Below are 17978 nucleotides of genomic sequence, written 5' to 3'. Positions count from 1 at the left end.
TAATGCAGGGTGGAAGGATGAGGAGGTGAAGAACATGGCCTGCATAGGATGTGTGTTAAGCTCCCAAACTGGATGGCTATGATCATGAAGCAAACAACCCAGAGGACTGCAACTAAATTAAAAAACAAGGGCAATGGGAGGTAATAACTCCTCATTTCACTGTAGATAGGAACATTTAAAAACTGATATGGTGCATTATTGTAGCACAGCAGGCCAGTACTTGTGCTGCAATCTTGTAGTATGGTTTAAAATTACTGCCATTTGGCGTATTTTGTCCTAGAACTTGGAAATAAAGAGGTAACACAGGATCCCACATAAGGCAAGCTGTTTCTAATTTTCTGTGAAGCAATCACTGCAACAGTCATTAAATCTCGTGAATTCAGTATTCTTGAGCAATGCATTTTGCAATCGTGTTCAACTGGATATTTGAAGTTCCTTCATATATGGTGCCTGAAACAAACCATCGGGGGAAAATGAATCAATATGTAATTGAGGCAAAGCTAATCATCCTATAATGTGTCTTCTAGTACTGCAATGGGAGTAATTCTTGTGATCAGTGCAGTATATAACCCTTTCAGCAGGAACTTTTGAGCATGGTTAGCAAGTTTTATCACAAAGAAAAATTTAAGGGCAAATTCACAAAAGCAGCAACTTGTATGTGTGAAATGAGTATCATAGATAATTCCACATCATCTTTTATATATTAAAGTCCATTGAAGAGAAGGCGCTCATTAAGCTCTGACTCACTGATTGACAAAAGAGCCATCCTCATACAGGCATGATTAGTCCTGCGTTAGGCTATAGAGGGGACTGCAGGTGGCGCAGTGGTTTAAACTGCTGTGCTGCTGGGCTGGTTGATTGAAAGGTCGCTGGTTTGAATCTGCACAACTGGGTGAGCTCTCGTTGCTTTGTCCCAGCTCCTGCCAACCTTGCAGTTCGAAAGCATGCAAATGCAAGTAGATAAAAAGGTACCACTTAGGTGGGCAGGTAACAGCGTTCCGTGCACTTCAGTGTTTAGTCATGCTGGCCACATGACCATGGAGACTGTCTGCGGAAAAACGCTGACTCCCTTGGCTAGGAAATGGAGATGAGCACCACCCCCTAGGACAGGGGTCTCAAACTCAACTTACCTGGGGGCCGCTGGAAGTAGAGTCTGGGTGAGGCTGGGCCGCATCAAGTATTCCACCACTCCCGGAGGCCAGCCTGAGCACCGCCAGCGCTTTGAAGGCCGCAGGGCCCCTTCCCCGTGCCCCGCCCGTCCTGGCAATTGGCCCACGGGCTGCAAGTTTGAGACCCCTGCCCTAGAGTCAGGCATGACTGGACTTAATGTCAAGGGGAAACCTTTACCACCTTTACCTTTAAGGCTATAGAAAATGTATGCAAAGCATCACAATGTATTTCCTAATCAAAATTTATGTTAGTGTCCAGGCAGACTTTGTCCTGGTGCCATTTCACACCCAGCTGCACTGGACTTGCTTCCCTGCCATCCACTCCCTTGTAGGTGGAGACGAACGGCGAGTGACACAGCCATGAGGGCATGGCCAATTGCACTGGTTTGCCCACACAGCTGCTTGTGGAAAACGTAACTTCTAACCTATACTGAAATTGTATGCGATTAACAAAATACGGCACGGTAGCAGTTTCACAACTGGAAAAGTCAGGAACCAGGTGTTACTAACAGTGCAGGTTAAAACTGACAAAAACTGAATATCTGTATCAGAGGAACAATAGCAATGTGAAATGACCCCCTCCGATTATTTTCCTGATCACTGGACTCCAGATCTGAAAGAATAATGTTTCCATGTGCAACATATCATCCATAAGAAAGGGCTACTTACCGATCTTGCAGTCCCTGTAATATTTTTCAATAGGATAATCTTTTGTGAAGCCAACTCCACCCATCCACTCCATACACTTACTTGTAGTTAGAGTTGCAACCTACAAAATATTCAGCAGGCAAGAGTTCTCACTTTATGCTGTTCTGATCATGAGATGCCAAGAAATGTAACCGCACACCTAGCATTTGGTTGTCATGCCTTTCAGCATGAGTACACAGTGGGCATGGTCATTCACCCATGTGTGGATATACCCACCCATGTGCATGCTGGATGCTTATTGTCCCACTTCCCTAATTCCTCTCACTGGGCATGGCTTGATGTTCCCCGTGACGCCGGAGAGCATGGGGAGCTGTGCTGGTCAACTCTGCTGCAGGGTGGCTTGGTGCCTTATTCAGCACCCCACCCAAACACCCTCACTGGATCTGTATGTAGTGACAAGCTCATCCAGGGAGAGTAATTAGGGAAATGAGCCAGCATGTGCAAGGCTAGTATAATCCACCCACTATGATAGATTATAGAGTCAAATTAATTTCAATATGAATACTACAGAGAGCAGAAGTAATGCTTAAGGAAATAAAATACAAACCAAGATGATGACAAGTTCAATATGGGCCATTCCATTTGTTAAGCAACATAAAGCTCTTCCAACATAATCTTGAGATCTGCAGGAGAGGCCCTTCTCCGGGAACCCTCCATGAAAGAAATTAGGAGGGTAGGTACTCGGAGGAGGGCTTTCTCTGCGGTGGCACCCAATCTATGGAATGCGCTCCCCAGAGAGGTCCGCCTGGCACCATCGTTATTTGTTTTTTGGCGCCAGGCAAAGACCTTTTTATTTAAACGCCATTTTAATTGTTAACGTTATTTGCTTATTTTATCTGGCCAGGGCGACTTATTTTATATTGTTAATTTGTTTTATATTTTTAATGTATTATATTTTAATTTATGTTGTGAGCCACCCCGAGGCTTCGGCAAATGGGGCGGGATAGAAATGTTTTAAATAAATAAATAAATAAAATAACACTAAGCGGGAATTAACGCCGAATAAACAAACAAATGTGCTGTACATCAGGGGTATTCAATCTCTTACTGAAGACACACAGAAGTAGTTAAGAGCTAATTAGGAAGCAGCATGGGAGGAAAGTCCTGCAGGCTGCAAAACACCTGTCAATCATAAGGCAGCCCAGAACGGCATGGTGCTCTTCTTAAAGCATTAAGCAGCATGCCAGTTTCAACCATTTCACAGAGCAGTCGGTTATTAACACGTAATTGATACTGAAAAGGAATTAATTACATTTTATGAATAACTTAAAAAGCAGCATCTAGAGACAGGAGAATTTATTTTTCTTTGCCCATCCTTGAATTTTGGATAGCAATTAAGGGAAATTGTTGATTTCCTTTCCCTGTCTGCCCTCCACTTCCACACCTTTTCAATGAACTCTCTGCATCTTTACTCCAATCTCAAAGCCATTTCTAAAAGCCCGTCCAAAAAATAAATAAATAAATTTTAAAAAATCAACATTTCTGTTGTTGCCAGAGGATGCAACAGCAATCATGGCAACATCTGCCAGGAGGCCTCTTTGCAAAAAGACAAAAACATCCCACTTTGGAACAACTTTTGGTGGTTTGCACTTCTAGATGTCCCTGAAGCAATCAGACATTAATCTTAGTCAGCATCTTCCATTCAGGCAGTGGGATTTCAAATGTCAGCCCCCTGATTCAGACTTCTGAAGTAGCTTCTCACACAGCAGGCACAATTTGGAGTGGAAAAGACTTGTGGCGTTCCAATGGGTTGAAGCACATTCAAGTCTGCATCAGACTGGGGCAGGCAGGACACAGAAAGGGTAGAGGAAGTCTGAGAGGCTTTCTGTATCCAAACCAGTGGCCTGAGAACCATGTAATCAGTTCTGAACAACCTAGGCTCTTTAGGGCTTGCTGCTGTCTCCATTCCTTCGTGGTAAATTGCTTTTGAATGGTGAGCCTTTCAAATGCAGTTTTCAATACAGCAGCGGTTCTGAGCCAGTGTGGTGTAGTGGTTAAGAGCCTGGGACTGGGACTCAGACGATGTGGGTTCTAGTCCCTGCTCAGCCATGGAGCCAACTGGGTGACTCTGGGCCAGTCACAGACTCTCAGCCCAACCTACCTCACAGGGGGATAAGATGGAGGAGAGAATGGTGTAAGCTGCCTTGAGCCCTTTGTAGGAAAAAGGCAGGATATAAATCCAAAAATAAATAAATAAACAAACAAGCAAACAAACAAACAAATAAACAAACTAAAAAAGCAAGCAAACAAACCCAGCAGGCACACTTAAAGTGACATCTAGACACAAAGACAGTATATACTTTAATATGTGGTCAATATTCTAGAGTACCAGGAATCTGACCTTTTCACCTGGAGGGAGAAAAAAGTCTGCATCTTCGTTCAAGTGGCAAATCTGGTGATAATGGCATGCTTCAACCTAGCTTTTCAATATAATTTTCATCCTTCAGAATGGAAAATAGTTTTTTCCTTCCTAAAATGTTGATGCTAATCAAACAGGTTTAAAATTTAGTATTTGGTTTCATTATTGAGTGGATTCATACAACCAGGGAAGGAGAAGGTGCCATGGTGGCATCTTTCCTTTGCCCATGCATGCTGGTTGTGTACCTCCTCATTCCCATAATTACCTGACCCAGAGACTGCTTGCCATGTCATCCAAACCCAGCAAGGGAAGACAGCGGGGTGGCTTCCAAACCATTCTTCCTTCCACCTTACCAAGTTTGGACAAGATGGCAACCCAAACCTGGTGTGGGCAATGATGGAAATGAGGCAGCATACAATGGACATGCATGGGGTGAGGAAAAGCAATTAGCCTGGCTTCCTTTCTTTCCCTCATTATGTGAACCCAACTATTATTTCTCTTGAGAAGGAGGAGGGAGGGGGAGGAGCGCTGGAGGAAACCAAGTACATACACAGTAAACATCAAATAAAACTGTAACTCCCCTTCTATTATGCTTCAAAATGAAAAGAAAAAATAAATCCAGCTTACCTCTGCTGTGTAATATTTAGCCATGCTTGCCTCTTTTATAAATGGCTTTCCAATTTCTGCAAGTCGGGCTGCATTATATGTGAGCAACCTTGCAGCTTCTATTTGTACAAGCACATGAGCAATCTGATGTTGCATTCCCTTGTAAGAAGAAAGCACCACATTGAACAAAGAACGGACAAAACAAAATCAACCTTCCCTTCTTGGCTACTAACAGTATATTCCATTTCTGATCTCGTGAGTTCATGTCACCTCAATCTTTGCATGTTTACTTGGATATAAACCCAGCTGTGTTCAGTGACACTTTCTTCCAGGTAAATGTGCATAGAATTGCAGCCCACATGGCCAGGAGATAGCTTAAAAGTAATCATTGAGAAACAGGAAAACATTGGTATCATTACCCTTTATAAACTCATGTTACGGGTGGAATCCTAAAGGGATGCCCACAACCCTCTGAACTCAGAAGATTACTATGCAGAGAGGCAACGGATATTTCCACACACTCTGCAAAGCAGCGGGACAGCTGACTTTGGCTCGCTACCTGCAGCACTTCAAAGAGGGAGGGGAGGAGATTGAGGTGCTGCTGCCAGGACACACTGTACCTTGGTGGCACTGGTCTCCTCCACTCCCTGCATCCTGGAACGCCCCTTTCCTCTGACACCACTCTGCAAAGGGCATCCCGAGGATGCAGTCACAGCGCCAAGGTCAGAGCTGTTTTCTGATGGCAGAGCTGGGACTCTGGAAAATCCTATGGCCTTCGATACTGTCTCTGCCAAACATGTGAGCATTACATTGTTAGCTGAGTTATTACTAAGGTTTTAAATGGCAGAATAATCATGAAACAATTCAGTTAATTGTTCAGGTCAGTCAATAACCAAGAGAGAAGCACCTCTCAGGTTACAGAATAGTCTTCTTATAGCTATATTGGCAAATGTATTAACTCTTGAGAGAGGGGCTTCAAATCAACTAACCCTTTCTAGCCAGAATTAGCCATAAGACAGCAGTTGCAATAGTGTAGCCTACAACAGCTTGGCTATGTCAGAGGACATCATCGCTGGCCATCAGCCTTTCCTCCTTTACATTTAGAGGCACTTCTAGAACGTGCTGATCAATAGCTACCTGAAAATCAAATATACTTTTTCCAAACTGTTTCCTCTCCATTGTATAGGGAATAGTGCGGTCAAAACATCCTTGCGCTAGTCCCAGCATCTGTGAAGGAATAACAACGCCACCACAAACGTTAGTATGTTGGCTTGTCAATTGTCTGGGTCCTTTTACATTTCGAGCAAACCTTACTATAAACTGAGCATTACTGAGCACCCCCAACCCTGGTAAATGCTCTGAAGCTCATTGGAACAAATGCAGCAGTGACGGACCCCCCGGCCAGCCCTGCCCACATTGGCCCTCAAGCCCAGAGGCTGCTTGGGGAGAAGGTGGGGAAAGGAACGCTCTGCGATTTACTGAAAGAGCTGACTAGTAGGGAAACAGGATGAGGCTGCAGTGGGGAGGGCAGTGCCTTCTGAAAGCGCAGCTTCACGCCTCTTCTCTCTGTGCCTTGGTGGTGAAGGCGGCTCCAGATATGGAACACTTTAAAAAATACCCTTTTTCTTCCTGCTGGAGCAGAATCTGACACAGCTTCCATGAGCCGTAGGAAAGGTGGCTATGCAGCTTGCTCACCTCTGCTTTAAAGTCCATAATCCCATAGCATTTGAGAAGGGCATGCACAGAGCAAGTACACAACCCAACAGCCAGATTCTAATCCCTCTAACTGCAGATATAAAAGGTTTTGTTATGGCTCTTTGAGATGTTGTAGCAATCAGAAGCTTATACGTTCTATGTGATGTCTGTACTAGACTTAAGTATTTACAGCCTTACTCACCTGTGCTGCTATTCCAATCCTTCCTGTGTTGAGCATTTCAATTACATACTTATAGCCCCGTCCAAATTGCCCCAGCATATTGCTCTCTGGAACCTGACAAATTAAAATTAGTCGATTAGTCTTTGTCCTTTTATTTAAGAATGCCAAACATGTACTGAAGTTATGATGTTGCATTCCAAAGCAGAAACAAATAAAAACTGTGTTACATCTGGGTGATAAAATATTTACATTTGGGCCTCAAACAAAGGTTTAAGACAGGGGTGGAGAACTGTTTAATGATGGGGGGCAGACTGCCCTCCCCCAGGCCCACCACTGGATGGAGGATGCCAGAGGCTGTGACTCTTCCTCCTGATGCTACCCCCTTTATTCTTTTTCATTTCTCATTGTCCTGGAAGGAGGCATGGAACTCTGCTTCTTCCAAGCAAAGGGAAAGGGATCCAGGCTACCCCACATCTCCGCTATCTCCAATGGAGGAAGCAGAGGGATGAGAGGTGAAAGATGTTCAGACTCAGCTGCGCTCAGAAAAGGGGCCACACTTCCATGCGTAGATGAGTCCCAATGCTGAAGCCACCCCACGCTCATGAAGGGGGCATCTTCTCAGGTGATTCCTCCAGGAATCAGCACTCGAAGCCAACAGCCCACACGCAGGAAGAATCGCAAAAGAATACATTGGCCAGATTAGGCCCAAACATTGGATCTTCTGTTTTAAAATATGGCTCCAGTGAGATTCAACTCCATTTAGGGTTATATTTAGCAGTGCATACAAGAAGCCCAAAACAGAAGAAAAAAGCCAGTGAAACCAAGCCTGCATTATGCCAGTACTTCCAAACTCATGGTGATACAACTGTAACCCATTTACATGCTCCATATTATTATCAAGGCACATCTAAATTGCACAGAAGGCTTTAAACAGATTACTGTACCTTTACATTTTCAAAAGTTACAGGACATGTAGATGTTGCTCTGATTCCCAGCTTATCCTCTTTCTTTCCAACATGTAAGCCCTCTGTGTTACGGTCTACTATGAAGCACGTAATTCCTTTATATCCCTGAAAAAGGAAAAATACATATATAAAATATTAACTGCCCTCATCAGCATGTGTCAATAACCATAATGGTAAGAAAATATCTGAAGACTTTAAAAACCCACTTTAGTCAGCCCCTGGTGAAGCATAATCAAGATCCATTCAAATCTATGGGACCTTCCCACAACATTTCTCCCAATGCTATTCAGTGGCAGGGTTTTGCTCTCACTGGGGTTTTTCTTCATTGGTTTATATCTAAGGAGGCTTGCTGCAGATATCTAGTGCAGGGGTAGGCAACTAGTGGTCCTCCAGAAATGTCAGTCTACATCTCCCATCAGCCCTAGGCAGCATAGCCAATGGTGGGGGATTATGAGGGTTCTGGCCTTCCAAATGTTTTGGCCTGCAAGTTGCCATTCCTGCTCAATTTGTACACACCCAGATAATATAGCGATGGAACAGGAAGCCAAGGGCCACCATGCTTCTCAGGTCCCTCATGGCACAGACGGGAACAGAGGCAGCACTCATTCTTGCCGCTCCTCTAAGAAGCAGCTCTCTTTGGCTGCAACTGGTAGTGGCTTTGTAGCCCAGCTTAGCATGCTCTGAAAATGCTGATGACACAATTCCTTGCACATTACAATAGTCTAGATGTTCCAGGCACCTTACTTTCTGTTGCTACTACCATGTTTCCAAACAAGGGAAGAATTTGCACCAATCAAGTGTGTGTGGATGTGGATGTGTATGCACATGAGCATGCATGTGCAAGAGACAAGAAAGCCAGAGTAAGCAAGCTACAAGGTTAAGCTTATATCCCATCATCACTCTTCATGCAATAATAGCTTCATGAAACCAAACAGCCACTGTTCTAACTACTTACTGCAGAAGGATTCGCATTTGCCATCACCAAAAACACCCCTGCTTGTTCAGCTAAGCTAATCCACATCTTTGATCCATTGATGATATAGTAGTCCCCCTTCTTCTCAGCATGAGTCTTCAAGGAAAATGCATCACTGCCAGATCCTGGCTCCGTAAGGCAAATGCTACCCATCTGCATTGAAGATAAAGTCAAGACACCAGCTTTCAATGTAGAGTAATTTGTTTGCTTCAAAGTTAGGTACAACAATGTAATTAAGGGAACAACAGTTTTTTCAACAGTGTATTTAATGGTAGACCATGCAATGTGTCAAGATAATTTGTAAGATTCAAAAACAAAGGGCTTAAACACAATTAACTATCAATATAATGCTAAGAGATGAAAGGTAGCCATTTCGAACATTTATTACATTTATATCCTGCCTTTTTCCTCTTGCAAGGAACTAAAAAGAAGCATATATAGTCTTAGTCCTCTCCTTTTTATTTCACAGCAAGGAGGTGGGTCAGCAACTGGCCCAAAGTTACCCAGTGAGCTTCTTGTCTGAGTTGGACTGGAACCCAGATTTCCTGTCTAAATCCAACACTTTAACTACTTCACCACACTGGCTTTCAAGTGTGTTGTTCTAATACAGCTAGTGGCACCATCTTTTATATATTGCAAATATGGTCATTGCATATTTTGATTAATTCCAAAAGCTCTTAATGTGTACATTAAAATGGTAAGAATTCTAATTGTTTTCAACAACACTGCACACCAAACTCTGGGGTGATCTTATTTTTATAAACTGGAGAACTGGAGAATTTATAAACTGGAGAACTCAATACCATAAAAGACATCAATACATGAGTAGTATTGTGAGAAAGTATATAATTTTAGGATTTGAGCTCTCTAAGAAAATTCTGCCAGGATTTTTTGTCCAGGGTAGTCTTCTAGGTAGTGTTCACAACTAGGGCCAAAACTATTGTACTGCACTGGTATTAAACTTTCCTGTAATGATCCTTGTGACGTATAAACAGTTTAACCAATGGACAATATTCCCTAAATTTCAAGGCATGCCTCAACACATACAGTGACTACTGGACTGGAAGAGGAAATGGAAGAAGGGTTAAAGGAATAATCCTGAGCACACTTGCCTACAAGTAATTCTTAATGAGCTCAATGGAATTTGTTTCCAAGTAGATATGCATAGGATAGCACTGCAAGGGTGCAACCCTAGATACATTTAGACTGAGAAGGGGCATGCTGGGAGTTGTAGGACCTAAGAACTCTTCTGCGTATACATGCATAAAATTGTGCCCTATATCAATTTGCTATCCCTGGAACATGCATGATGCATAGCCATCATCTTGGGACAAAACAATAGGATGAGTAAGCAAGTATTTCACAATGTGTGATGGCAAACAGCAAAAGTGGATTAAAACATTTGGGTTCAAAGAGGATCCAGAATATACCCATACATCCTCTCTCAGTCATGTGAATGACAGAACATTCTTGCCAATTCCATTTGAGGAGTCTACATACAATGTGTTATTTAAACTTCTTCATAACATCTATCAGGGAGGTTTTTAATAATGTTACTGAGAGGACATGTTTAATCGCACAGTACACAAGCCAGCTAGCCAATTATTTATATAAGATAGTCTCTTAAACAATTGTATACCATTCCAATTAAAAACAAAGCCATTATTTCATGGCATTCCCATGGTTGGAAAACAAATAGTTCAGTTTTCTAGCTGTTACAGCTCACTTGCTTTACCAAAACTATGTCACAAATCTACCTTTCCCAGTATCACAATGGAGGGAAAACTGTGCTACAGCAGCAGTGACACTGCTGTGCACCACACTGACGGGAGAGGGAGAGCACTGTATCTGGCCTTTGATGTAAGCCATTATGTTTTTAATGAAAACAATTTTACAAGTTCACTCCAGAAATGTTGGCTTCAAATGATTGGATGGTCTGGTGTCTAAGAAATTAATCACTACATAGTTTATCCCAGTTAAAGTGAAAGAATTAATTAAATCTGAGACCCACTGAGATTCAAATATTCCTTAATTCAAATGTCCTAGCAAATGTGCCTAGCCATGCTTACTTGAAAATAAGCTTTATATAACTGGAGCATGGAAAATCTGCACAAGATCATGCAGTTAATTCCTTATCAAGAAGAAAATACTACAAATTATTCAACTCTACATTCAACTTACCACCAAATTTCACCTACCATGTTTTTTGCCAGCTTTGGCAAATAGCTTCTTTTTTGTTCTTCTGTGCCATATGTTGTAAACATTTTATTGATGAATGTATTCTGGAGTTCACATACAAGTGATACAGATGGATCAACCTTGGCTAATTCCTCAACTACCAGAATGGTGGAAAAAAAAGAAGATCCATTTCCGCCATATTCTGAGTCAAGATCAATACCCATTAACTAAGAGAGAGAGAGCAAACTCCTGTTAGGAAGTAGGGAAGAGTCTACCAATTGTGGTTTAAATGCCAGACTCCAAAACACAGTTAGAAGCAACAGCAAGTACAACACTGTGATCCTACACATTTGCTTTTGCTACTGTAGGAAGCAAATCGTGAAATTAGAGTTACATAATATTGAAAACATTCTTTCCATTAATAAAACTTATTAAATAAAAGAATTTAATGCCTGTCAAAGCCAGCACTTATTTATCCCTAAGTCAGCAAATACGTTCCCCTAAGATCTACTTTACCTGTAGCAACTTGCATAAATTACCTAAGTAGGGCAAACAGTCTAGTGTCAGATTTAAGTCCCTGACTTATTTTCCTCCATCCACGACTCAAATGGAGAGAAGCTGGTTCTCTCAAAAAGGTAGAAATATTACTACATGTAGATAAGAAGATCTTCCTCTTGGCCACTCTAGCAGGCCTAAGAATTTTAAACTGACTTAATTTGGTTTGCAGAAGAGAGAAGCTGGTTCTAAATTACTCCAAAACCAAGGTTATTTTTTCATAAATGAAATAGCGACATCAAGAACATCTAGATGAGCACACAACTGAAGAATGTCCTAGTTTCAAATATCTGGGGGGCACTGTTTTCCTCAAGTCACAGCTGAAAAGCCCCAAGGGACAGTAAATCTCCCCGCACAACTGACTGCTAAAGCAATCGTATCTTCTGGGTGTTGCAACTGTAGTTCCCTGGTTGACCCAAATTGCAAATATCTAGCTAAAGTGCTTCCCTGAAGTCTACTGAGCTTTAATATTGGGAATTTGGGCAAAAATAAAAAATTGGGCAATAAGGTAGCTGGGCATAGCACTGTCTAGTGCTCTCTCAGGTCTAATTTGATTACACCTGCAATTCTCTAGCTAACTTGAATAAGTGCAGCATTGGAGATAGAACTTTTGAAGCTGAGTGCCATTACACTTTTCTTGCTAGCCAACGCCAAGTTTGCAACATTGTTCAATTTGTTTAAGAGAAGACAATATTCACAAAACATTTCCTGGATTTAACTTTGTGACCCTCAGAAAGGTTTCCACAGCCCTCCATCTCCCAACTGTGCTGACAATGTATTTGGATGGGAAGTACAGTGAAAACTCTCAGCCAACCTGCATTTGTAGCTCTGGAGAAATCAAGGACACAGTGCAGTATCTTTGTCATTGCTTTAGTACAAGGAAACCAGGATGCATTTTTGGGAGGACCTCTTGAGCTGGTAGGCTTCCTATGTTTTTTGTGTGTGTGTGTGTGTGTGTGTGGATTTTGAGCAGACTATAGTAAAATTTTTACAGTGAGGGCTGAAAATTTTCCAGCAGCAGCTCAAATTGCCAGAACCTTTTAAAGCTCTGAGAAGTGCAAAGAAGATAACTTACTAAAACAAGAAGCTGCATGAGTTTGTCCAGTTTACTTGCTTTGGTAATTTTAATTCAATACTACTTTTATTTAATCTATTCATTTTATCATTTATATGGTTATTTCTGTTTCATTGACATCTGCCCTTTGCATTCTTTTTTATAACCCCTGGATGCTGTTTTAGCCATTTATTATTTGACAATGTGGTTTTGGTTTTATGCAATATAGAGCTGCATTATAATGTACACTACCCAGAGAGCTCTAAATTGGGTTGTAGGTCGCTGTATATGCATTCTAAAATAATAAATAAATAAATCTTGACTTTGTTATTGCTTTTGTGCTATGAACAAAATAATTAAACAAGCACGGTGAGGAAACCTAAGTAGGCAATAAACATCACAAAAGCACCTACTCTTTATGCTCACTTTGCAATTACAGCATTCATACTTTGGAATATAATGCTGTATAATATAGATGTGTTTATATGCTTACATGCACACTTTAAATAGGCAAATCCAGTATCTTAGCACAGTACTCAATGCACAAAGAGAACATTTGTATATCCCATTCTTAAACATATCAGAAAAAAATTATACAAACCCCTTGTTCAAATAGCTCTCGTAATAAAGATTCATCCAATTTTGCTTCAACATCCATTTTTTGTACTAATGGTGCAACTCGCTCCTCAGCAAACTTTTTTACTATAAAAAAGACAGAAGAACATAATTCTTAAGCTTATGTATTTTATATTTATGCTGTCTTTTAGTCATTACAAGATGCAATCTAACTGGAAACTTAACAGATGTCAATGTCAGAAGTGTAGATCAATAACTTTAGTTGGACTTGGTTTTTTGACCAAGATTTGCCATTGAGAGTGGCCACTATTACCCAGTGTAATGGGAGAAAGCAACTCCAATGGTTCTTCCCCCTTGCATTACAGCAGAAATAGTGTACATAGGTATTTTAAAATGCCATTTAATATACACACAAAACAGATTTCAAAAATGAGCAAACAAGTGTGAAGAAAACATGAAATTACTGCTATAGAAGAAAACTGTGCTCTTCTATCTTTTATTATAAAAAACCTCTTTTTCACAAAGCTTGCTGAAAAAATTAGATTTAGTTTCAAATGATTTTGCTCAAAGAATGTAAACAGAATTTAAAACATCAGATACATTACCCATTTCTTTAATCATTAACTCCTCTTCTGTAAATGTCTGAAGAGGAACACAAGTCATTCCATTTTTGGCTAGGTTTGGCAAAGCTTCTGATTTGAAAGATTTATAGATACAAGGTTGGGTCATCCAAACTTTTGCATATAGAGGCAGATTCCATCTTAGCTGTGGACAAATAAGACTTTAAGAGGGGTAGGGAACAATATTAAAGAAAACAACTTTCTCCTGAAAGCTCTAGAAAGTGGACATCTCTGTAGATCAGTGACAAGGAGCATATGGCTCCCCAGATGTTGCTAAACTGAAACTCCCACCATTCCTCATCACTTTGCTGGCTAGGGAAGATGGGGGCTGTGGTCCAACAATATCTGAAGGCGGTCACATATTCCTTACCACTGCTGTTTTATTATGCTATATGGAGTAACAGCGGACTCAGGTAATGCTGTGGCATTTATACTCACTTATCTGGGAATAAATCCCACTTAACTCAGTGGAGCTTATTTATGAGTAGCCAAGTATATAGTTGCATTGGAGATGTGGTTAACAAGCATTTCATCAAGAATCTTGGGTTGCAAGAAGGAAATCTATTAAGATACAGGATGTTAAAGAGGAAACTTATGCATAAGCTTTGGAATTCCTTTACTAGGGAGATTAATTTTGTTCTTCTCTTGATGGTCTCTTGAATGGCAGGTAAAGTCTTTTATCTTGATTTAAATTTTCAAATTTCAAGATTTATATGGAGAAAGAAGAAACCAAGGATTATATTAAAAATACTTCAGGAAGCTAAAGAGAATGGGGGTTTTGGTCTCCCTGATTGGATCTTGTATTATCAAGCTTCTGTTTTGACATGGCTAAAAGAATGGATAACTTTAAGAAATAAGAGAATTTTGTATCTTGAAGGGCATGATTTGCAAATGGGCTGGCACGCTTATATGTGGTATGAGAAGGCTAAGTCACATGGATCTTTTTTAAGTCACTATATTAGAAAATCATTAATGTCGGTGTGGGAAAAGTTAAAGATAAAACTATAAAATAAATTACCAAGATGGTTTTCACCCATGGAAGCGTTTGTGTATCCAAATGCATTGAATTTTGAAGGGATTATAAGATATGATGATATTTTGGATAAGGACTGAGGACTGAAATTGAGTCAAGAAACACAAGAACAGGGATCTAATATCTCTTGGTGGCATAAGGTGCAGATACAATCGAGATATGCTAAAGATTGTAAAGCGTGGGGTTTTTATAAGGACTTAACAGGGTTTGATCAAGCGATGCTTAAATCAGATGAGAAAATGATTAAAAGATTGTATGACTTCTTACTTGACAGGAAAATGGAAGATGAACAGTTAAGGCAACTATGATAACATGGGCACAAAATTTTAGATATAATATTGAAGACGTTTCCAAATATGTCAAATGGATGTTGGCAATGTAAACATAAATTGGGTACTTTTTATCATATGTGGTGGACTTGCGATAATGTGAAAAAGTATTCGATTAAAATACATAAATGGCTCGAGGAAATGTTACAAAAATCCTTTGCTTTTAAACCTGAAGTTTTTTTATTAGGCATTATACTGGAGGACATTAGTAAACAAGAAATGTATTTGATACTACATGTAATCACTGCGGCAAGGATTGCATTCGCTCAACACTGGAAAAGTGAGGAACTACCCACCGATGAACTGATTCTAAAAAAGATTCTGGACTGTGCAGAAATGGATAGATTGACTTTATCACTGAAGGAGAAAGAAGATACTGACTTCTATCAAACTTGGGACTCTTTTCATCATTGGCTAGAGAAACGGGACTTGGCTTAGATTTAAATGTTTTTAAGTTATCATAAATGGAAAAAGAAGGGTGTGGGGGCTGACCCAGCAGGCTCAATGTTTTTGATGATGGATGTTGTTTGCAGTTTTCTTTTTGTTATTTTAGGATTATAATTTCAAATAAAACTTATTTTTTAAAAAAGTCTTTTATCTTCTAGCAAGCATTTGACTTGCTAAGATGTTGGTAGTTTCATTCTATTTCATTAGCTTTTGAAAATGTTATCTGCAGTCTTCAGTTCTATCATATTCTACTATTTTACTTAATTGGTTGGGGCATAGTTGGCCTTGGATCCAACTGATCAAAACTTCCTCTGCTCCTCTGAATGGTCCCAGGGTCACTCTCCTCAGTATGCTGGCACAAGAATTTTCCCTCCTGAAACCAAGAAGGAAGTTTCTTTTCTTCCCCAAGCATACCACTGCAGGGTCAAAAAGGAACATGAGACCATCCCCCACGTTCTGCTGTGACCAGCACTAGCCAGCAAAGCTTCAGCAGATCTGCCACTTCTTCCCATCATTACATTGTTAGTAATCAACTAAGCACAAGTGACCCTGCTCTAAGAGGAGAGGGTAGAAAAAAGCAGCACCTGCCTGACCCGAAACTTTAAATTCTGATTTTTCTTGTTTGGTTTAAACCGTTTGTCAGCTACACAGTTCCGAGACCATGAAACATAGACTTTTGAAACCTGGAAGCATAATAAAGAGACCCCAATTATTAGGTTTTTTAAATGCCACACACTCGGACTAAACTTTGCAGTACCATCTTCAGTCACTAGGTTGCAGACCTCCCTAAACAGGGGCATACTGTACCGTGGTCCACAATTAGGCTGATAAATCTGTACGTTCTGTTGGCGCTGTCCCTCCAACGCCACAGAGAGATCAAGACACAAAAGGTGGCTGACGTGGCCGGCTCAGTCAAATTTGTCCAAGAGAAGATTTTTTGGTTGAGCCGCGAGGAAAAAGGGAGGATGCCGCCCAGTAGGTGGAGGAAATTATGGCCGTGGTTGAGTGGGGCGCATGCCCCGATAACGTAATGTCCGTAAATCACTCATACATGCTGCTCAGACACATGGCATGAAGCTATCAGGAAAAGTCTATACAAAGTTCTTTTTGTACATTTGATGCGTAAAGCCTGGGAATCTTGTAAATCTGTGTACATTTGGCATTTTGAACGGATGTAAATAACGGATGGGGTACTTTCTATTTTTGTAATGTTGCAATTTTTGGGCCTTTTTGTACCTTTGTAGTATGTTTTTATTTAAATAAAAAATTTCAACCTAAAAAAAAAAAAAAATTTCAACCTAAACAGGGGCATAGATTTGCAGAGCGCGATTTAAAGCCAGGAGAAAGCGATCACAGGTCTATGTCTGCCTCTTCCCACCGCTGAGAAGCAGTCCCTCTGCGCGACACGGCAGGGACAGATCCCTCCCGCGAGGGGGAGAGGGGCCTCTACGGATCTACCACGATAGGGGTAGCGCCAGTAGATGGACGCAACACGCCTAGTTCTTAACAGCTCCGCAACTTTGCTTGCGGGATTCGCTGGTGCAAACTAAGGGCCACTGCAGCCCATGCAAAGCTGGGCCTAATGCATCGCAGACACGTGTTCTGTTAACTTTGACACCCAACAGTCCTTGTCCTGCTTTCTCCCGCCACGCCCCCTCATTTCAACAAATCAGCTGCCAGGACTCGGATCACCAAGCAGCCGCGTAAACGCTGTTCCCTGACCAGATCCTCTCCAGCAAACGTATTTGCCGCCTCCCTCACCCGCAAAAGAATGAGACCCTGTGTACGACAGAAATCTGCCCTGGGACTGTCGTCCCTGACTGGCAGCAGCTCTCAAGACGATGCTATTCCATCACCCGCTGCCACTTCCTTTAATGGAGGGTGCCAGGGACCGACCCGCGGACCTTCTGCACTCCAGGCAGGTGATCTCCGTTAGGACTCATCTACTCTGGCCCCCAAAAGCAGAACTGTATTCGCTTACCTTCCCGCAGCGCCTCAGCAAAGACAGTACACCTGGCGCCGCCATCGTTGGCAACCTCCCGTTCCAGCAAACGCCAACTTGCCCGCCTCCTCACCGCCCGGAGCGAAACAGGCGCTCTTCCTCCAGATTTCACTGGATAGATTCAAAGAGAAAAGAAAGCAAACGCACGCCACAGTACTAACTTCTGGCTCCCGTTAGAACCCTCCTCTGGTAGTGCAGGAGTAGTAGAAGGTCAGATCACTTCTGTTTCCCTCTGGGTAGCAAATCCTGAAGCCTTGCTTTAATTCAGGGGTTAAAGCAACTTGGGGACCTCCAGATGTTTTGCTGTACAAGTCCCTTCATCCCCGACATTGGGTATACTGACTCAGGATGATGGGAATTGTAGGCCAAAACATCTGGAGGGCCGCAACAAGCAGCCCACCGGGGAAATTTACAAATATTGCAGCTCGGACAGTATTACATGAATGCTGGATTATCCTGATTTTTGTATCTCCTCTGTTCTTATCCCGCCTCCTGCAACTGAGAACCAGCAATGTGACTACATAGACC

At 41.5% G+C, this 17978-nt stretch overlaps 1 protein-coding gene across 1 annotated transcript; it reads right to left on the bottom strand.

The window, feature by feature from the left end:
* Positions 1 to 308: 308 nt before the first annotated feature.
* ACADSB (acyl-CoA dehydrogenase short/branched chain) lies at positions 309 to 17966 on the bottom strand. Its single transcript, XM_044445589.1, has 11 exons — positions 17430 to 17966; positions 13625 to 13784; positions 13045 to 13145; positions 10855 to 11061; positions 8639 to 8809; positions 7663 to 7788; positions 6740 to 6832; positions 5980 to 6069; positions 4864 to 5001; positions 1839 to 1938; positions 309 to 450 (listed from the first exon to the last, which is right to left on the bottom strand). The coding sequence occupies exons 1-11, from the start codon at positions 17472 to 17474 to the stop codon at positions 380 to 382; spliced, it is 1302 nt and encodes a 433-aa protein (XP_044301524.1). The 5' UTR covers positions 17475 to 17966; the 3' UTR covers positions 309 to 379.
* Positions 17967 to 17978: the final 12 nt, after the last annotated feature.

Source organism: Varanus komodoensis, unplaced genomic scaffold (genome assembly GCF_004798865.1).
Source record: "Varanus komodoensis strain SLA01 unplaced genomic scaffold, ASM479886v1 scaffold49, whole genome shotgun sequence".
NCBI classification, from domain to species: Eukaryota; Metazoa; Chordata; class Lepidosauria; order Squamata; family Varanidae; genus Varanus; species Varanus komodoensis.
This window is presented reverse-complemented; position numbering and strand designations above follow the sequence as displayed.